The sequence below is a fragment of the Pseudorasbora parva genome, chromosome 19 (genome assembly GCF_024679245.1).
Source record: "Pseudorasbora parva isolate DD20220531a chromosome 19, ASM2467924v1, whole genome shotgun sequence".
Taxonomy (NCBI): domain Eukaryota; kingdom Metazoa; phylum Chordata; class Actinopteri; order Cypriniformes; family Gobionidae; genus Pseudorasbora; species Pseudorasbora parva.
In genome coordinates, this window is record NC_090190.1 from 17,213,915 (window position 1) to 17,237,110 (window position 23,196).

General features: G+C 36.6%; 1 protein-coding gene across 1 annotated transcript; it reads left to right on the forward strand.

Annotated features, from left to right (window-relative positions):
* Positions 1-1,387: 1,387 nt before the first annotated feature.
* Positions 1,388-22,770, forward strand: asns (asparagine synthetase). The gene is made up of 12 exons (XM_067425009.1): positions 1,388-1,506; positions 3,251-3,506; positions 5,291-5,528; positions 5,638-5,823; positions 10,206-10,307; positions 10,403-10,530; positions 11,548-11,674; positions 14,683-14,789; positions 15,075-15,175; positions 15,267-15,348; positions 15,525-15,680; positions 21,750-22,770. Exons 2-12 carry the CDS (start codon positions 3,258-3,260, stop codon positions 21,957-21,959), a joined length of 1,686 nt encoding a protein of 561 aa, XP_067281110.1. The 5' UTR covers positions 1,388-1,506; positions 3,251-3,257; the 3' UTR covers positions 21,960-22,770.
* Positions 22,771-23,196: the final 426 nt, after the last annotated feature.

Genomic DNA, 23,196 nt, shown 5'->3' on the forward strand with positions numbered 1-23,196 from the left:
AAAGTTTGAGGAAGCTTGATGATGACGTAGATCCGCGACTGTGTGCTGTAGTCCGTTTATAGTTTATAGCCTACCGTTAGCATTTTATATCTGACGGCTTTATTTAGGCTTCAAACGGTATACATTTTGGATTCAATTGCAAAGATTATCTTGAGACAAAACGTGTAAGGGTCATAACTCTTTGTAAGGGTAATAACACAGATCTTATTTTTTGCGATTGTCCAAAAGTCTATGGGGAAAATACAAAGTGACATCATGACTTCGGCACTCTGTTCTAGTCAGAATACGAACTGCCTGACCTAAAAATGTCTGGTGGGGCTAGCTAAGTAACTGACGCGTGTGGAAGGGGGAGTCATCATATAGATTTAATATACGTAGCAGCGCGGCGCCATCTTGGATGGGTCCCCAATGCGCCACCCCCCGCATTTATTTCTACTGAGGAATATGTATTCTCAACTACAATGATCATAACTCCCCGAGTTTTACCGGATTTTCACACGGTTAGGTTTGTTACAAACTGCAGAGACTTAGTTATGATACAGGACGCTGTCACACATTGAAAAATTCTACTTTCATGTAGAAAGACTTTGTATTACGAGCTTTAACTAATTAGACATGGTAGACTATGACATTGATAAATGTATAAATGAATGAATTTTATATTTTAATAAAGAAACCAGTTTGATTGTTTATTTGAATTTATTTCTCTCACACAGGCATATTGATAAATGTATACATTTATGAAAATTATATTATAATAAAGAAACAAGTTTGATTTTTCACTTGAATTTATTTCTCTCACACACTCACTCTCTCTCACACACAGACACACACACGCACACACTCACCTTCTGTAACACATACAAGCTCCCATACTGTACCAGTTAATTTTTATTATTATTTTTTTTAATTATTATTTTTTTAAAGGCCTAAAGTAAACGTTATAACTCCAGGTCTTTCCAGCATCTTACATTACCCTGTCAGGCTTGCAACTGGGACTGGGGAGCTAAAATCCTTGAAAAATAACTGTTTTGCACAGCTTCTTGCGTATGCTTGCACTCTGTAACTCCAGGGTAGTGTGGTGGTGCAGCCTTACTTTGTGAAATAGGCCTACAGACACCACAAATGACACAAGCATGAAATGATGATGTATAAATTGTAAAATAACCTTAATTATTGTTCAATTTTACTTGTGAAATGTAATCCCATGCGATCTGGTATGAATATTGCGTTATTGCAACCGTAAACTGTATAAAATACGGGCATAATTGCTCGCTCTCCGTTGACTCCGATTGACTCTGAATGCTAGCGTTGAGTGGAGAGACCCAACCAATATGGCGGCGACGCTGGATCACGCTGCAGTACGCTGCAGCACGTCATGAGGCGTCTACGTATATTATATCTATGAAACACTGCACGTGTCTTTCATCATCTAAACTTCATTGAGGAAGAACGGGTAGCTCTCTCATTTCAACCTATTCAGACCAAAGCAAGCACCTTTTACAGGTAGTACTAGTTATGTGATATTGTTTTATATTTAAATGTGCTAAAATACCTAAAACATGCCTTCGATTAGAACATGCCTTCGCCCGGCAAACTTGATCTATTGACATTTTTGTCAACGAATCAATTGTCAATCTATTGACTTGTCAACGAATATATATTAGGGACGATTTGGGAAGAGATCTAATGAGAACTGATATCTTGCGTCTGGTAGATGCTGGATGCATTTGAATTGTAGCGTGCTAACGTTAGTCATACAAAGTCCGATTCATTTTCGCTAACCGGTCCTTTTGGACAGTTCGACTCAATGAACCGGTTCAGAAAGCCGATTCATAGGTTTTTGTCTTCATTCAATGATGTCACTATGCATTTCTTTTATGAAATATAAACTACAGTGAATTATATTTTCATCTCCCGACAGAAAGTTTTTTCAGGTTTTAATACAATTTGATTTTATAATCATAAGTATATTTCCAGGACGTGCCTCAGACTTGTAACGTTACCGCCAACTCATCAGAATCCTCGCTAATCCAAAGTGAACTTCGACAAAACAAATCTCATTCATTTGGATTTTTGCCCGTTTCCCGTATCGATTGTTTTCCACCAGCTGTGTGGTGAAGACTAACGTACATCTCCCCCATATGTCATTCATTGAAAATACGACCATGTGTTTTTAGGAGAAGTGGTTTTATTTCATTTTAAGGTGAATAAAGACATGTTGATGTCACAGCAGTCAGTCATATTATCAGGTTAATGGATGTTTTCTGTTTGGAAATTGGGTTTTACAGACAGTACAAACCATTTTACTTTTTATGTGGACAAGTTTTACCAGTCAGATGGCCTGTATTATTTACAGGATAAATGCACCTGTTATTTACAAGATACATGCATCTTTAAAAACAATCAACATGCATGCTGATGAAATGAATGAACTCCAGCACTACTGTTAAGCATTAGCGGATAACATTGGTGGCTGTTATGGTCACTAATAAGTGGCAAATATGTTTTATGCATTCATAATTAGATTTGTTTCTGCAGTGTTGCTTCTCAAAGTACTACGAAATGGTAAAATTAATTGAATGATTGACAGCTCAGAACTGTTTTGTCATTTTACAAATGTTTGTACACAAGAAAAGTTATGATCATCACACTAAAACTAAACAGGCCTGTATTACTGGTTTACCTGTTTATCTCCCAGTACATCCTTTACTGTAAATCATGCACGTCTGTGAATCCATTTTACAACAGTCGGTTAATAAAGGGATAGTTCACCCAAAACAAAAAATTGACATCATTTCTCACTCTCAAATTGTTCCAAACCATTATGAATTTGTTATTTCTGTTGAACAAAAAAATATTTTATTGAGTATGTTTAAAAAGTTGATGGACTCCATTGACTTCCATAGAATGGGGAAACATACTATGGACGTTGGTGTGGCCCATCAACTGTCTTTCTTCAAAATATCTTTTGTGAAACAAATTCATACATGTTTGGAATGAATTGAAGGTCAGTAAATGATGACAGTTTTTGCTATTGGCTGAACTATCCCTTTCACATTGTAAATCTGTTATATTGCATTGCCATTCATTTTTATTGTAAATGATTTATCGATGCTCATATAATGATCCGATCCATCCCTAATAGACAAAATCAAGTCCTGTCCTCTATATGTATGTATAATAACGCAGACTGACTTTGATTCCTACTAGTTTTGTTAAAACATTTTGTGTTTTTATTCATCCGCAGCGTCAGAATGTGTGGTATATGGGCCTTGTTTGGTAGTGATGAGTGCCTTGCAAGTCAGTGCACTAATGCCATGAAGATTGCTCATCGCGGTCCAGATGCTTTCCGCTTTGAGAATGTCAACGGTTTCACCAACTGCTGCTTTGGGTTTCACCGCCTCGCCATAGTGGATCAGCTGTATGGCATGCAGCCTTTGAGAGTCAAGAAGTTCCCCTACCTCTGGTTATGTTACAATGGCGAGATCTACAACCATGTTACAGTAGGTACTAGGTAGCTGAACTTTCTGACTTTTTAGACTTCTTTGTTTTTTTTTTTTTTTTTTGTTTTTACTCACATGACTGATCTCTTATCTTTCTTTCATGGTGTAACTTTAAAGTCACCATAAAATCAAAATGGACAATTTTAGGGATAGTTCACACAAAAAAGAAAATTCTGTCATTAATTACTCACCCTCATGTCGTTCCAAACCTGTAAGACTTTAGTTCATATTATAACACAAATTAATACATTTGTGATGAAATCCGAGAGCTTTCTGACCCCCACGTGGACTGCAACGTTAATTTCACTTTCAAGGCCCAGAAAGGTAATAAAGACATTAAAATAGTCCATGATGTGACTCCAGTGGTTCAACGTTAATGTTATGCGCAAAAAACAAACAAACAACGACTTTATTAAACCATCTTTTCTCGTCTGTTGCTCTCCTACGTGATTCACATAAGCACCACGACGCATGGATATGGTGCTCAGCCAACAGTGAGCCGACGTTCTGGCGTAGAACCCGGAAGCACTGCACTGTGAATAGCCTAAGAGAGTGACGGGGAAGAGAGGAATAAAGTAGTTAATTTAGGGTTTTTTTCCCACTTCATTACATTAAAGTTGAACCACTGTAGTCACATGGGCTATTTTAATTATTTAATTCACTACCTTTCTGGGCCTTGAAAGTGGTCGTTGTGTTGCTGTCTATGTGGGGTCAGAGAGCTGATCTAAATGATCTATCCCTTTAATTTTCAATCATAATAACCCTTCCCACTTGCGACGACATCTTTTCTCTTCTGATTATGCGTTTACCAGGACGGGATGAGGATGGGACAACCTGTCACTCGCATGACAATCCAACAATCTTATTAATTCCAGATGAACAAAATCAAGCCCTGACCTAAAAATGTATTCAATATTTTTTCGAAAAGAAATTCACTCAGCTATAAGTCACAATAGGGAAGAGAGAACTTTTATGCCGGAAGTTCCGACCAACTTGTAGATTATGTTGTATTGAAGCCAGGGCTTTCACTATCCAAATTATTATATTTTATTTTTTGTCTCAAGAAATATCTGCCTACACACAAAACCAACTCAAAACGATCTAGTATACATGCCAGGCCACCAGTGTGTGGCGCTGTAATTCTGCCACAGAAATGCACTAAAAAACGGAGAAGACTTGTGGCTAGGATAGGTACAGTAATGGTAGGATGCGAGGCAAAATTTCACGATAAAATAACTATACATTTGCTACTTATCAGATTATTTTATTAACTCCTACACCTACCCCAGCCCTAAACTTACCCTTACAATAATGCAAATACAGCAATTAAATTACGCAATATTGATGTGCGCATACTCAGTGCCTATAGTTGTATCCATTCTATTCTTTACTGTGAGGAACATCTTGTGATGACATCACCATTTCACAAAATATACGGATTGGCTGTACATACGAAACCGCAAGGGTGTCTGTTTTAGATTTATCTGGCATGTTATGCTCCCAAAACGCCGGATTTGTGTGGACGAAATGCTGATAAAAATTTTTTTACGTATGCAGCTAAACGTGTCTCCATGTGGACGGGGACTCAAACTGACGTCATTGTAGAAGGAAGGCCATTACAAAGTGAAAGTACAATTTGATTAAAGGCTAACTAGGTTCTTTTTTTTTTTTTAATTAACCTGCACCGGTGACTTGTTTACCTCAAGACAATGTGTGTTATAAGCTTAATAGGTTCAAACTTCATGCTTAGTTTAACATCTGTTGTCCAATCTTATCCCTTATAGCTGAAGAATAAATTTGAGTTTGAGTATCAGACTAAAGTTGATGGAGAGATCCTTCTGCACCTGTACGATCGCTTTGACATCAAACAGATGGCCTCCATGCTGGATGGTGTATTCGCCTTCATCTTGTTGGACACTGCTAACCGAAAGGTTTTCTTAGGAAGGGACACCTATGGTGTGAGACCACTGTTCAGGTTGCTCACTGACGATGGATTTCTAGCTGTCTGTTCTGAGGCCAAAGGTACAATGAATCGTGAAAAACGAACTTGTGTTTTTGCTCACTTTGAGCAACTTGTATTACAGATTGTTATTTTAACAGCGTTGATTTATCTTTGATTTAATTCAAACAGGTTTGACAGATATCACGCACTCTATGCCCACTCCTGCAAAGATCATCCCCTTCCCACCAGGGCACTTTGAGATGTTTGACTTGAAGCTCAATGGAAAAGTGGAGTCTGTTCAGATGGATCGCTTCCACTGCTGCACAGACGAACCCAAACACGCCATCTATAACACGCTTGAGGGTCTTGACACAGGTAGATGTCATATTCAGCATAAAAGTAGTTTATACAAAACAAATTTATTTTAAATAATCCATATGAATTGAGCTGTTTAGTCCAATTTTTCTGAAGAGACATACTAGCATTTGATTTGGACTAAATCTCTCAGATTTCATTAAAAAATATCTTAATTTGTAAGAAACTAAAATCTTGTGGGTTTGGATCAACATTAGGGTGAGTAAATTATTATAGAATTTTCAGTTTTGACTAAGCTATTATTAAAAAAAATTTAAAGTACATCTGGTTTTATCTTTCCTGTAAACGGGTGTTGACTGTTTAACCGAATCAAGTCACGTTTTGTGAAATGGATCAACTGGTTCGTTGAAAAAAAATCTAAAAGAACAACTCATTCTGGCATGCTAACTGCCTCATGAAGAATGTAAGAACCGGTGAATGCAGTAAACCGGTTTAATAGAGAGAGTGATGTTGCGTGTGAGCGGCAGAGAATCATGTTTGCAGTTCAAATAGCTCCGTATGAGAGGCAACATGAAACTGCATCATGTTTTAAAGAAGAGTGGCTTGATTAAGTGGTGGAAATAATGGATGATGGGACAACAAAACAGACATTTACAGTTTCTCCCACCACGAGTTTACTCAAAACAGCTCAGGGTTTCAGAGATGTTTAGATAACTAAAAGAGTTCACGTTCCCTTGAACATACTTAGCTATTAGATCTATTTAATTACTTCAAGTTTTATAAATTGAAACATTTAAATTAATAATAACCTACACCAGTTTAAATACTTCAATTAGTCCTTATGCTGTTATTATTATATTGTAACCCTAATAAAGAATTGATTGAGGGGATTGTTTAGGGATCCTGTAACTGCTTCATTTTTTCTTATATTATATTATAATTAAGAAATTAATTAATATTATATATATATATATATATATATATATATATATATATATATATATATATAATATATATATATATAAATGTGTGTATAAGTGCTTAATTTGACTTCTGAATTAACTGCTTTAAAAAAATATATATCACTGGTACATCAAAGGTTCAATAAAATAGAAATGGCACATTAAAGTTAAAAGTTATAACTGCATGATTGTGTGTGTGTGTGTACGTAAGCTTTACAAGTCTGGTATAAAGAATTTTTTTGTTCAGGTGACCAAAATGTCTGCCCAATAGAGAAACGTTTTGCTCGGCGAGAAAAGAAACTAGAGGGAACATTGCTCATGAACATTAGGTAGAGCTGGAACACCTCTTAAGGTGTGTCTGTGCCCTTTTTTTTCTATTGAGCAGGGACTGGGTGCACCAGTTCTGCATAAGGTACAACGCTGCGTCATTAAACCTTAAAACACGCCTCTATGTATGAATTTAATGTTTACAGAAGCCTCTGGCCAGGAGTAACAGTTGGCATAAAACCAGAGATTTTAAATTGCATTAAGCTCATGTTTTTAGACAAATATCATAATGTTGACATTTGCACACTTTTACACTATAAGAGAATATGTGTATAACTGACTAGTTATACACATATTTATAACAAACATATATAAATAAATGTCTTTTATCAGTATTTATTGCTATTTTTTTAAGTACAGTTTCTGAATGTTATTTATATATAATTAAATATCAAATTTCATTGGAAACGTGTTTTCATCGTAAGTTACATGAGGCAAAACAAATTAAAATCAACCTTAACCGGATAAATCGGACAACTTTTCTCACAAATTAGATGGCTTTGATGGCACAGATTTGATTGGTTTATAAAAGGTAAATGTCATTGTACTTAATTTGGTAGGAGCAAATATGACATGAGTTAGTTACAAACTAGCTACTAGTTAGTAAGCATCTTGTATGGACTTTGTTCTATTTTAAGTAAAATCTTATGAACAACTGGTGCAACCATACCCAGATCAGTCCCTCCAGGATTTCATAATATGTTTGTTATTTTTGCGATCAATATGACTAAATTTGTGGAGGTAATTTCCAGAAATTTGCTAAAAATGTTGCGATGGTTTTTTTTAATAAATCAGAGACCACATGTACCATATTATGTATTATGTTAGATGCACAATAGTCATACACAACAATAGAACAAACAAAATGCACAAATCTTGTTTATTTCGGTATCTTACAAAAAAGGCCAGTGGTGTATTATTAGCTTTCAATAACATGATCGCTTGGGGTGGGAAATATCTGGGAATAGTAAATACAGCAATAAGCAATTGCATTAGGCTATATAAAAAGTTCTCAAATAATTAATTACGGTAATCAAGTAAACAGTCATTAATAAAATAAGAACTAATAAACAAATGATATGAGTACAAATAACTACAATGATAAATAAATACAAAAATGCTTTGTCATTTTTTTTATCGTTTAAGTCAGGCTACTGTTATTGTATTTTATTTTTTTCAGTGGTTGTTATTTGATAGGTAGCCTAGGTTGCTTTAACTTTAAAGATTACTGCCTACAGTAATACATGGACCCAATAGCCTATACTGACACACTTCCCAAACCTATTCACTCAAGACACTGCCAAGACGGACATTTAGAAATAATAATGGGTGTAGGCTATTTGATTATGATTGTTCAAGGGCATAAGCCTATATAGAACAGGGCCCGTATTTATCAAACATCTTAGAATTACTCACAAGAACACTGCTAAGAATTTACTTAAGAGTAAAAAAATTATTGGCTCAAAGCTGCGCTTAAAAGTTAGTTATCAAGCGTCCCAATCATACTTTAAGTAAAGTGTAGGACTAAATCTTAAGTGCTAGTCTTAGAGTGGATTTACCACACTTTGCTGTGGCACAAATGTAATTTTGGATGATGTCATAGGCATGAACCAATCACTGAATAGATGTCCTTATTTAGGAATATCCTCAGATAAATTCACATTGAATGGTGAAATTCCTAAGAGGAGTTGACATCCAATACACATTTGACAATAAAGAGTTTTCAAGAGAATACATTATAATATACACATTTTAAATGAAAGATAAACATGTTTTCATCCATTTAATTATTTTTTTAAACTGGTGTGCTGTTAAATGACCTGCCTATATATAGCCTATATTTTTTTAATATATATATAATCAGCCACCATGGATTCCAAAAGGAAACCGACATGGCAGGAGGAAGAAGCGATCGCTATTGCTTGCTGAATTACTCCAACAGTGTTTTTTTTGTTTTTTGTTGTCTGTTTTTTGTTTTTTAATAAAACCCAACATTAACCAGCGCTGAAAAAGATGATGTCTGCTCTGTCCAAACGATACTGTTTGATTAACTATTTGTCGTCAAACATTTCAAACACATTCTCCCTCTATTGAAAGATTTGCGCACGTCTGTCTCCTCAGTGCCATCACAAGCCCCTACTGGCAACTCCTAACCACTTGAGACCTCTCGAGCTGTCTTAATAACTGGAAGAGTAAGAGTGATTCTTAGCTTTAAGAAATTTGATAACTTGCTTTTATACTTAAGTGTGAAAGTAGGAGTACATTTCATGAATTCTCAGCACTTAAGACTAAAATAGCACTTTGAGAAGCTTGATAAATACGGGCCCAGATCTATATACTCGCGAGCACTGACAGCCGGCAAACAATCCTCCGCCTGACATCGGTTCGTCACCATGTGTCAGGAGCGAATTGAGTTCGTGGTATACAATGCTTTTATTAACTCTTTTTTTTTTTTTTTTTTTTTTTTAGTGTTATCGGGCATATCATACTTTTATTTGGTCATTCATCCATCTAGAGCAGGGCTGTTCAAATCTTACCCTGGAGGGCCAACGCGCTGCAGAGTTTAGCTCCAACCTTAATCAAGCACACCTGAACATGCTAATCAATGTCTTCAGGATTATTAGAAAATCACAGGTTGGTGTGTTTGATCAGGGTTGGAGCTAAACTCTGCAGTGCATTGCATTGTCCCTCCAGGGTAAGATTTGAATAGCCCTGATCTAGAGCAGTCAATTCGTCCTGTCCTGGCACTTAGGCCTATGCGAGACGAGATGGCAGGCGAGAAAGATTTACTTTCGCTTTTACAAAGACACACTGTGCAAGCACCCCAACGTCTGTAATCCTCATGAAAACAATGTATTTAAGCTTTAAATAAATTAGAGAGTTCAGTTAGATATTTATTTATTTTTTTATTTTTTTGTTATTGAAAATACATTTTTTGTGATTATTTTGCGGTGAAATGGCAAATTATGCAGGATCGCAAAAAAATGCGACATTTTTCTGATTTTGCATTGTATTCAGCGATCGCGGAATCGCGAAAAACTGGAGGGACTGCCAGATGGATGGGCAAAATACCTCTGGAACATCTCAATTCTTATAGTTTACATTTGCTTTACACCAGTCTGAACTAAAGAGAATTGCATTTCTTTTCTTCAGGCTTTGCACTGGAGACCGTCAAGAGCAACATTAGGATCCTTTTTGAAAATGCAGTAAAGAAACGCTTGATGGCACACAGAAGAATCGGTTGCCTTCTCTCAGGTGCCTGTGCTCATTTAGTTTGATTTAGTGTATTAGTTACTGATATATAGATATATTTTTAACATTTACACTGTACGTGATTTTTGTTTATTCAGGTGGTCTCGATTCAAGTCTGGTAGCTGCAACACTTGTGAAACTGGCCAAAGAGGAGAAGCTCAAATATCCCATTCAGACCTTTTCCATCGGTGCAGAAGACAGCCCTGATGTCGCCGCTGCTCGAAAGGTAAGTCACTTTGAACATGTAGCATGTCGAATGTACTTTAATTTCACATCATAGGCATGTTTCATGAATACTGGTAAACATTACAGTATTATAGGCTCAATCCGATGTATTTTTGTGTAAGCGCTATTAGATGTGGTTGTTTTTAAAATATTAACTCACTATGAAAGTTGCTGATTTAAACTCATAAAAAGCCCATACTTTATCTTTACATCAACTGTAACTACACATTAAAAACCATGCAACTGTAACATAAATAACTGAACTGAAAATCAAAATATTAAGTAAAGTATAAACATTTCTAATTAACACATTTTATTTATCAGAAACATTTCACTGTCCCACATTTCATATGCATCCTCGTTTCAGCATGACTTTCCCTCAATTATAACACTAACATTACTTAAAGGTGGGGTAAGCGCACAGCGTTCATGACTCGACTCGTCGAGACATCTTTTCCAAGATGGCTCCTGTCTGTAAACGCGTAATGCACTGTCTTTATGAAGTATCTTCTTATTAAATTGTTTGTACACTTACAAAGTTCTCAATGCTTCGGTTTGCATATAGGGACCCTCTTTATGCTGCTGTGTTAGTTTGAGGCTATTTTGAGCCTTGTCAGGGGTATTAAATAGTGATTTAGTTTCCCTTACTCTGTGCCCCATAGACAAGCATTATAAGCTAAACTGTTTTTAGAGATGAAACTCCCAGAAAACAATCTACTCAGAGTTGTCCTTTAAGTTATTGTAAGAAATAAAATGATCAAGCAAATTTAATAACTAGTCAAACTAACTAGTTATAAATATAATGCGCAAATGTCTGTATGTTCAAAATTCTGGTGATTGCAAATCTCATAGAATTTACTGTGACCTGAGGTTGACACAGTTTTATGAAGGTTGTTGGTTTATAAGTTTGTGGAAAAAAAGAGATAAATAAAAATTGTGCCTTTTTCATGGGAAGTGCTGTGTGCTTTTGAGTGTTTGGTAGCAGAAATGCTCGGTTTTACCTGGTGTTGTGTGGCAGGTTGCAGACTTCATTAAAAGTGAACATCATGAGGTTAGCTTCACACCTGAGGAGGGGATCAGTGTGCTGGAGGAAGTCATCATCCACTTGGAGAGTTATGACATCACCACTGTACGTGCCTCCATCGGTGAGTACAGAAAATCATTTCATTCATACAAATTTTGATGGATGTGGCATTTAAAAGTCAATTCTTTCAGTTACTTTCTTGTGTGGAGAACAGAGTGTAAAATGTTATTCTCTTTTGCGTAAGCTACATTGCGGTGGAAATTTTTTGTGAATTATAGACACATTGCCTGTTTTTGCTCTATTATCAACAGAAATAGTTCCAAACAAAGCCACAACACTATTGTGCGTCTAAGTAACACGGTGGGTTTTCCTTACTGAATGAATGAATTATTTGAATGAATGATTCAGTGACTAAATCCTTAAGAATCATTATGAATCAGCCATTTGTATGAATCAGTTAACTCAATGATTCGCTCATTAAAGGGATCATGTCACCCTGAAATGAAATTAAAGCCATCTTTTACTCACCTTACTGTTGATTCAACGCCCTATGTCCTTCTATCCCTTTCGGACCTCAAAAGCAGTAATTTTAAAAATAGTTCTGCAAGCGCTTCCTTCTAATATGGCAGTGGATAGCGACCATGGTAAAACATTACAAAATTATACAAAAGTATGACGCGTTGATACAGTGAGATGCTCGCCATATATGGAAAGTGTCCAGGAGGCATACTATAAGGTTTTGAGATAAATAAACTATTATTCAGTCAAAACACTGAGCTCAGACGTTACTTTGTGCACATTCCTGTAATGACTAACTAGGAACCGTCAGCATGTGCAGCGCTCATGCTCACTCACTGTTGTCATGGCACCCAAGATAAACACGCAGCATTTTGAGAAATCAGACTCAAAAGAAAAAAAACGCCACTCTCATCTTTTTTATAAGGTATAGACCCTTTTACAGCCCACGTGATCAAAGAGTTGCGCGTGCATTTTGGCATTTTGCTTAATCCGCTCACGTAGCTTGACATGCTGCTGTTTCTCGCCACAGTTTGTTGCCAAAATGCGCGCGCATACGTTGCTACGTCATCATTGTATACAAACAGTAAAAGGGTCTATATGATAAGAAATAATACAATACTAATAATAAAACCTCCTGAAGTGAATATTGTGTACCGGTTGTCATGACAACAGTGCGTGAGCATGAGCGCTGCACATGCTGATGGTTCCTAAGAGTCATTACAGGAACACACACAGAGTAATGGCTGAGCTCAGTGTTTTGACTGAATAATAGTTTATTTCTCGCAAAACCTTATATTATGCCTCCTGGAAACTTTCCATATATGCCGCACGTCTCACTGTATCATTGCGTCATACTTTTGTATAATTATTGTAATGTTTTACCATGGTCGCTATCCACTGGCATAATAGGAAGGAGGGCGTGCAGAACTATTTTTAAAATTACTGCTTTTGAGGTCAGACAGGGATGAAAGGACATAGGGCATTGAATCAACAGCAAGGTGAGTAAAAGATGGCTTTAATTTCATTTCAGGGTGACATGATCCCTATGCCTTTAACGATCCCTATCCCTTTAACAGTTCTAATTTTATATTAAGTGTCATGTTTTAAATCATTTCAAATTTCAATATTCAATGTTAAAACATGCATTTGTAATCGCAGGTTATTCATCACCTCTGTGCTGCATTGAAGGGTTACTTCAGCGATTTCATATGGCTTTGTATCAGTAGAAACCTGGGAGTATATTCGAATGATCTTGCCGCCATTAAAGCTTAATGCTAAATCACTGAAGTAACCCTTTAAACAGACTGTAAATGCAGCTTCCGTGTTTCCTCTCAATTGCAAATATTATGTTAATTTATTTGATTGGTAACAGCCCTATTGTCTTATTAGTTTAATTTAATTTGAATAATGTAAGAATTTGACATACAAGATGATGCATGCATATAATTAGGTTAGAAAATTGGCTTTATAAAGGTAAAAATTACCATAATATATCATACAATTATCGTTCTTTATAAAGTACCAGAAAATAGATTGATTTGTTGTCAATATCGCATACCCAAGTCAAATGATGTTTCTCTCAAAATTGTTTATTGCTGTTTATGCATAAGCTATCATCAATTATGCTTTCTGGATTTACATCTTGTTTTCTCTTAGTATGTTAAAACATTCATGAGAGTGCAGAAATTGCACTCAATTGACTGGATAACGGCATTCATGTCTGTCATTGGCTACAATGCTCATCGTGGCAACTGTTCATGTGACACGAGTAGATTTATACATAATGCTTTAGTAAACATTTTCATAATTAGTTAATCTCCACAGCTGTATTAAAAAGTGTTCCACATGCAGTACTTATTTCATATGCAAAGATGTTGGCCAATCACAGCAGTGTCTTACAGCAGACACACCCCTTCCAACAGAGCGTTTAAATCGGAGGGATGAAATCAGTGTAGAAAGTGGCCTTGTATATCAAAATTATGACAATTTTTGATGTAAAAATCATACTAAAATAAGGGCAGCTCAGGGAACATTAAAGGAACTGTATGTAAGAAATGTATTTCAATTAATCATAAAATGGCCCTGATATGTCACTAGACATTAAGAAATCATGTTAATCTCAAATACTTATATCACTGACAACAGTAGTCCGGCCACGATATTGTCATTTAAAAGTTGTTGCAGCCCTCAAACGATGTTGATGTTGACATGTTGTGTTTTGGCCTGAAGCGCCACCTTCCACCTATCGACCAATCACGAAGTCAGTAGTGTTTCGGCATCCGGGTTGCCAGATCTGCTCTAGTTACCACAACTGCAGCTACAAACGTTCCTGCTGGATCCTGCAGCCTATCTGGCAACCTTGAGTCAGGGGGGAGAGGGGATACACCGCTCTACAGTCATTTGAAAGTGATTGCAGTCCCAGTTTTGGTCACAATCTTACATGCACTTCCTTTAATATAATAATAAAAATGCAGTTCATGATCCCTTTAATACTTGTTAGAACCAATCATGAGTATGAACAATAGTGACTCAAGAGTCTGCTTTCAGCCACTAGATGGCAGCAGGAACACAGAACATTCAGTGATCTCTTTCTGTTGTGTTTGTCTGCAGGCATGTACCTGGTATCAAAGTACATCCGTGAGAAGACCGACAGCGTTGTGATTTTCTCAGGTGAAGGTTCGGATGAGCTGACACAAGGATACATCTACTTTCATAAGGTACATGTTATTGTATGATTAATGTGTAATTTTTTTATATACATTTTATATATATATATATATATATGAAAATAACTAACTCATTTGTGAAAATTTGCTCATTCATATGTCCAGGTATACGTAAAAAATCTTGAGATTTGCCATACACAAGTTCCCATTCTATACAACCAAGTTCACTGGTGTCTTCTTCTTTTTTGTATACAAGACATTACTGTCAGGGAATGCATTGTTGCTGTATTTTATGACTGGGCTTTCAACTGAACATTTGACCTCTTTTTAATTTAGGCTCCATCACCTAAAGCTGGTGCAGAGGAAAGTGTGCGTCTGCTGGAAGAGCTTTATCTGTTTGATGGGCTGAGAGCAGACAGAACCACTGCTGCACACGGGTAAGACTAAATATCCATTTCCTTCTCTTTACTGCCCTGAGCTACTTGGAATTTATCTCTACAAACTTTTTTTCTTCTTCTTCTTCATTAGACTGGAGTTGAGAGTGCCTTTCCTGGACCATAGGTTCACTGCATATTACCTCTCTCTGCCTGAAGACATGAGAGTGCCTAAGGTGGGTTTTCCTGACACCTTCCAATTCAATGATTTATCCTTACACATGTCTGTCCCAAAACGTTGTCATCTACATGAATAGACAAAATGAATGGAAATATTGCTGTTTTTAGTTGAAAAGGCTGATGTGTAAATACCCCCTAAAACCAGACTGAATAACTTGTTTGATCGTTACAGGAGGGGGTGGAGAAGCATCTCTTGAGGGAGGCATTTCAAGGGATAGACTTGATCCCAGATGAGATTCTGTGGCGAAGGAAAGAGGCCTTCAGTGATGGTTTGTCATCCATGAAGAAATCATGGTACACTAGCCTGCAGGAGCACATTGAGTCTAAGGTAATGCACATGTACATGACACTGCAGTTTAAAGGGTTAGTTTAGCCAAAAATGTCGTTCCAAACCCGTAAGACCTCCGTTCATCTTCACAACAGCAATTTTTTTTTTTTTTTTAATGAAATTCAAGAGCTCTCAGGCCCCTCCATTGACAACAATGTAATTAACACTTTCAAGTCCCAGAAAAGCTTTGCTCATTACAGGCTCGTTCTCTTCAGAACGCCCACGTATTAAAAAATAGCTGGGTCGGGCTCATAATTACAGTTAATGTGTCAGGCTGGGCTGGGCTCGGACACAACGTGGTCAGGCTTGATTTTTTTTTTTTTTAAGCCTGATCTAAGCTCTAATTCATTGTAATTTTTAATGTTCTTTAAAGGGATCCCCTGGTGTTGAGACTTGTATGGCTTAATATAACATAAATGATGTCTCTTACTGAATTATGTAGTAGAAAACCCATGAAAGATCTACGTTATTTAAAAAATCGATTTTATATTTGGACCATGGGCGGCGCCATTTTGTTTGCGTTCTAGGTTGATGACGTAGAATGGTGGCACTCCTCAATCAGCAGGCGCTACCCGTAGCTATTTTTACCACAACGCAACTCGAAAATTGTTTCAGAGTTAAACAAAACCAATGAATTGCTTTGTAATTGTACTTAAAACACACTCAAACATACATGTGCAAACAAACTCACCTACACAAGTCACAAACAGATCGGCGGCCGGGCACACACACCTGACAGACTGCGCTGTCTCAATCGAGATGTTGGGCTGCTCAGTCTCCACGACAGGGGCTGAATCCGAAATCGACCCCCTTTACCTTGAAATAGGGCATTATTTGAAGGGACGGCCATTTGTAGTGTTGTCCGACACCATAGGGACATGTTCGAGTGCAGTCATTCAGTCTCACGTTCACCGCAATAACGAGTGTACAGCCGATTTACAAACAGCTGTCCGACTTCACGCACTCGATCGTCTTCATTAACTCCTTCAAGTTGTATTGGTGAACAAAAGTAGCGAAAGTAATTTGTGTCTTAAAAGTGAAAGTTTAAAGATTGAGGTTAATTCACTGAGCTTGTGCTCAAACTTTAATGCACAAACAATCCCATGCATCATCACCAAAACATCCTGCCTCTCTTCCTCCTCACGTTAACTTATCCCATCATCCTACCTAGATATTTCCCTCTGCTGGATACATTAGGCATTACAGTTAATCTACTGCATATCAACAGTCTAGATATCAACACAGGGAATAGTGATTGAGGGTTATGTATGCGCGCACGCAGTGCGTGTGTGTTCGCGCCGATCTGTTGGGGTGTGTGTGTGTGTGTGTGTGTGCGTGTTTGCGCCGATCTGTTGGGGTGTGTGTGAGTGTGTGAGCGAGAGAGTTTGTGTGCACATGTATGTTTGGGTGCGTGAAGTCGGACAGCTGTTTGTAAATCGGCTGTACACTCGTTATTGCGGTGAACGTGAGACTGAATGACTGCACTCGAACATGTCCATGATGTCGGACAACACTACAAATGGCCGTCCCTTCAAATAATGCCCTATTTCAGGGTATAGGGGGTCGATTTCGGATTCAGCCCCTGTCGTGGAGACTGAGCAGCCCAACATCTCGATTGAGACAGCGCAGTCTGTCAGGTGTGTGTGCCCGGCCGCCGATCTGTTTGTGACTTGTGTAGGTGAGTTTGTGTGCACATGTATGTTTGAGTGTGTTTTAAGTACAATTACAAAGCAATTCATTTGTTTTGTTTAACTCTGAAACAATTTTCGAGTTGCGTTGTGGTAAAAATAGCTACGGGTAATGCCAGCTGATTGAGGAGTGCCACCATTCTACGTCATCAACCTAGAACGCAAACAAAATGGCGCCGCCCATGGTCCAAATATAAAATCGATTTTTAAATAATGTAGATCTTTCATGGGTTTTCTACTACATAATTCAGTAAGAGACATCATTTATGTTATATTAAGCCATACAAGTCTCAACACCAGGGGATCCCTTTAACATTAAATGCATGCATGTATGAATAAATCTAGCAAGTTTTTATGACAGCCTCTGTTTAAATGTTTATATTTGTAAAAAATAATAATAATTGGAGTAGAAATATGATTATGTAATTGTAAAGTTAATATTATAAACTAAATTTAGTGTAATTTAAGTGTTTGTATACAAATCAGTTAATTTTTAATGTAAATATTAGTAGGCTAATGTAGTATCAACTGACTACTATAGTTTACAACATTAGTTCAGAGATTTGTTTTCCATGAAAATTTCTCATGTATTGTACCCATTGATGGGCATAACAGCATGATAGATAAACAGCATTCATTTTTTTCAGTTACGAGTAACCTAACAAATTACTGTTTGCCCCGTTTACAATGCCATTACCGTTACTGAGAATAAAATGCAGCGTTACTATAATTGAACTCACTGAAGCGGTTTTCATTCGAACAGGCTGTCAGCGGACCTGCAGCTGTGTGTGAGTGCGTGCGTGCGCGCCTGTTGGGGGGTGGGTGTTGTACACATAGCTGATTATGATAGGTGGGTGGAACACAACCACAACTAATGATGATTCATGATTGGCTTAGGTAGACGCGCGCACATGCAACCAGGAGTCAGAGCGGTAGCATGTCTAATGACTTCAAAGGTAACTTTCGCAAACTGGAAGTATAAGCACTACTTTTCCCTCGCTGAGGAGAAAGGTAAGAATGTTTATGTAACGTTCAACAAATGCCCAGGAAGAGTCTATACACGTCGGTGAATGCAAAGGATAACATGAGCTCCGCTACCAAGGAGACAGAGCCACGACATTAAAGCAACCAAAACTAGGTTTCTCTCCACCGCAAACTCTTATCACCCAGACAGAATTTAACAAAATATCTCGATATATAGTTGAGAACATGCTGCCGCTGTCGGCAGTTGAGTCGGATTCTTTCCTGGCAATCATGAGAGTTGGTAAGCCCGCCATACAAACAAGGCTTGAGAGCACTTGTTAAACTGTTTACTTTTGTAAAAAAGAAAATACTACAAGCAGGTCTACAAGTTGTGTGACAGTTTTAGAATTTTAATGTGCACTACAAAGAGTCTAGGCTAATATATTTTTTATTAATATTATTTTCTATTTTTGGTAGAATTTTCTTAAGGAGCATCATTTATTTTTAGATTTACTTGTTGGACAGTTGGGGTCTGTTCAATACATAATACAGTTCTAAACAATCTAATTTGTTTTATTGTTCCACTATTACTGATATTTACAATAATGTATTTGATTTGATAGGGGTCTCTCACATTGTCCCACAGCAACATTAAAATAGTGTAGATTAGTGTACAATGTTTTATAACAGGGGTCTTCAACTAAAATAGCTTGGGGTCCAGAAAAAAACCTAAAAACATGAATTGATGTCTTTTTGCCAAACTAAAGAAATTAGTGTAGATTAAAATGTTTTTATTGAACAAAATATGTTCTCATATAGATAAACATGTCTTTTCATATTGTTAAAGCAAACATAGGTAATCCTTCACAAAATGTATCTCATTTTGAGGTTGTTCTGTTTAAGTTGCGTTGGTACAAAATATCTAATTCAACCAGTAGCCATGTATGACAAAAAATATGATGAGTGAAAAAATGTCTTCATCTCTAAATCTGCAATGAAAATACATTAATTTCAACATTACTTGCAATTAAAGTGCTTTTTCTGCTTAACTGAGATAAACAGTAACTATCAATAAACACAAACCCTCCTGGTTAAAAAACAAAACAGAAATCTCATAACATCATTTTATGTTCATTCACATGTCTCTACCTAACTAAATGTAGGCTATCTTCAGCACTGCTCTCTCTGTGTTTCCAATTGCACTGATAAAAAAAATCATTAGCAATATCATCCAGAATCACAAACAGGCAAAAATAAAGTGCCACCAGTGTTGGAAAAATGAAAAAGTGCTCAAAATATTTTATCTCTATATTTTAACTGTTCCTTTAAATCCAGAAAAACGTAAATAACCTCAAATAACATCTCAAAAGGCTGAGCTGAACTTAAATATGGAATGGAAGCATACAAATTCCTGGTTCCAAAAAAAATAATAAAATAAAAATAAAGTGAGTATAGCTACATTGTCTGAACTTCAGTGCATGTGAGAGATTGGCTTGTTTATTTTCTGCGCCCTTACCTCAGACTGCTGAGGATAAGGTGTCTTTAAAATGTGTATGGCTCAATCCGTAATCGCCCCATACCCTAAATAGGGCATTATTTGAGGGGACAGCCATTTGTAGTGGTGTTCCGAAACCACAGTGGACACGTGTGAGTGTACTCATTCAATCACATGTTGCACCGCAATAACGAGTGTACAGCCAATGTACACACAACAGCTGTCCCGACTTCACGCACTCGTTTTCATTCACTCCTTCAAGTGAACCTTAATAGTGGACTAACGTAGGGAATAGTGAATGAGCGTTAAGGGGCCAATTTCTGATTCAGCCTCTGTTTTGCGCACCGCTTTCTGCTCTCAGTCTCTTCACTGCAGGCGCGTCTAAACATATAGTGTTTAGTAACGTAGCCTAAATGGGGTCGCGCACCGGACTGAAGCTCATGGGTGCGTCTCAGGATCTCACACCGAATGCTCACAAACGCGCAAGCTGTTTTGAATCGACTTCTGACAGAAGAGCTGCACGATGTATTACATTTATATTTCCCTCAAATCGTCCATGTACATACTGATTTCACCCTGTGCTACAAGAGATACACTCATCGTGCAGTTCTTCTGTTAGAAGTCGATTCAAAACTGAGCTTGCGCATATATGTGTGCGTCCGGTCTGGTGTGAGATATCTGAGACGGGCCGCTTCAGTCCGGTGTGCGACCCCTTTAACTGTCAACACAACTGTGGCAACATAGGAAAACGGTTCTACTGAGCTGCCTGATATAAATGTGATTTATTTATTTATTTAAAATCGCATTTGGCATTTATTTATTTCATTGCGTCAAAAGGCTTTGCGGTCCGGATGGATGCATCTCGCGGTCCGGATCCAGACCGGAGTCCGCCAGTTGGCGACCCCTGTTTTATAATAATAATGTATTCTATTTAGTGTCCATTTCATTCATTTAACATTTATTATATTGGGGGCATCCAAGTAATTTTACATATTTGAACATTTAAAAAGAAGTGTAACACAGTTACTTTTCCTGGTAATTAGTTACTTTTATAATGATGTAACTGTTACTAATTTAGTTACTATTTGTGAGAGAAGTAACTATAACTAATTACTTTTTTAAAGTAACTTGACCAACACTGGCAATAAATATCGAAAGTTATGTACAAACACTTGTCTGTTCTACTCATTTCAACTGACTTGTGAAAACTGGTTAAAAAAAAACAAAATTCTATGACATAGCATTTTTTTTTTTTTTTTTTTACAGTAACAAAAATACTTACTTTCCCTAGTAACGAGTTACTTTTATCATAGAGTAATTCAGTTACTAACTCAAGTAGTTAGTACATAATCACTAATAATTAATAATAATAACTAATTTAATAACATTACTTTTTTAAAGTAACGTTCCCAACACTGATTGTACCTGATGTCTGTCTAAAATAATCAATATCGAATCTAAAGCTTGTGAATCAAAAATCAAATCGAATTGTGAAATTTTTGTCAATACCCATCCCTAGTATTTACTACGTCAACAGGGTAGGAGACTAACAAAAATAACGGCTATTCAACGATTTCTTCATGTCTCTTAATTTTTTGAATATTCTCGTTGCTTCGTAAAATTAAGGTTGAACCACTGTAGTCACATGGACTATTTTAACGACGTCTTAACTACCTTTCTGAGCCTTGAAAGTTGGAATTAAAAAGCAGTCTATGGATGGTTCAGAAAGTTCTTTTGTTAATTAAAGTTAATTTGTGTTCGGAAGATCTTGCAGGTTTGGAACGACATGAGGGTGAGTAATGAAAAAAAAAATAATTTTTGGAAGAACTAACCCTGTAAAGCCTTATTTTTATGTATTTATTTATTTATTTTTTCTTCTCACTCTCTCCTTCTATTCCATTTACTTTTTATTTTCTCTTTCAGGTGAATGACTCTCAGTTGGAGAAGGCTGATAAGTTGTACCCTTTCAACCCCCCCACAACCAAAGAGGGTTTCTTCATAAGGCAGATCTTTGAGAAGAATTTCCCCGGCCGCTGCGAGTGGACGCCCCATTACTGGATGCCTCGCTGGATCAAGGCCACAGACCCCTCGGCCAGAACCCTGTCCATCTACAAGCCTGATAAAGACCAGTAATCGCATCAAACTTCTGACCCTGCCTAAACGATACAATCACTAAAGCATTTATGCCTGCCACATTAAGCCTATTTAAACATTTACCATAATAGATTTCATTGCCTCCACTTTCTCTTCAGTTTACAAAAAAATCATTTTTAAGCTGGTTTGTTTGGTCTTTCTTAAAGATGACATTAAAGGTCAGTTCTTCACAGGTTATAGTGATTTTTCTTCAGCTCATGTAATATTTCAAAAGAGAAAGGAGGCCTTATTAACTTTTTAGGCCTTCAAAGCATACTTCATTCAGCTCATGTTTCTTTCCTCTACCATTTTACGGAGCATAAATATATACATTTAATATCTAGAAACTAAAACGGAAGTAGGTTGGTGTAGCTTGTTGGTTAAACTAAAAGGAATCCCTTAAGAAACGTGCACAGCAACCATTGTTTTTTCAAAAATACACTTTTTGTTACTGTAGTAATTTATTTTACATTAGCGACTAGTGATATATTCACTACTGTTCAAAAGTTTGAGGCCGGTTAGATGATGCTTTTGAAAGAAGTCACTTATGCTCACTACGGCGATGTATCATGTATTAATGTGAAATATTGCAATTAAAAATAACTACTTTCTATTTAAATATTTTTAAATATAATTTATTTCTGTGCTTATCAGCATCATTATTACCTCAGTCTTCAGTGTCACATGATAGTTACTTTGAGACATAATGTGCACCCCCACCGCCCATAAATAAAGCTCAAATTATCTATTTGAAGTAGAAATATTTTGTACCAATTTAAGTCTTTATTGTCCCTTTTGATCTATTTAATATGTACTTTTTTTAATTTCTCTTTTAAAAAAAACAACCTTGTAAACACTACAATAAGATCTCATTAATGTATTAACTAACATGAACTAGCAATGAGCAATGCATTTGATGCAGTATTCAGCTTTAATAATGTTAAAATAAAAATCCATCTGTTCATATTTTGTCTGTTAGTTCAGTGCATTCATGTTTAACAGAAACATTTGATTTAATGCATTTGTAAATGTTGAAATTAACATTAACTAAGATGAATAAATGCTGTTGATGTATTGTTCATGTTAACTAATGAAACATTATTGTAAAGTGTTACCAAAATCGTATTGGCCACAAACTTCTGAACAGTAATGTGTTCTTGTTTTTTGGGGTTCACAATTTAATTTATCTTATTTATGTTTTGTAATATCTGGGCTAAATAAATGACTTAGCAGCCTA

Coding starts and splice junctions, on each gene's coding strand:
- asns (XM_067425009.1), top strand. CDS start 3,258: ATGTGTGGTATATGGGCCTTGTTTGGTAGTGATGAGTGCCTTGCAAGT. Junction 5,529..5,637: donor TGTCTGTTCTGAGGCCAAAG/GTACAATGAATC, acceptor TAATTCAAACAG/GTTTGACAGATATCACGCAC. Junction 10,531..11,547: donor ATGTCGCCGCTGCTCGAAAG/GTAAGTCACTTT, acceptor GTTGTGTGGCAG/GTTGCAGACTTCATTAAAAG.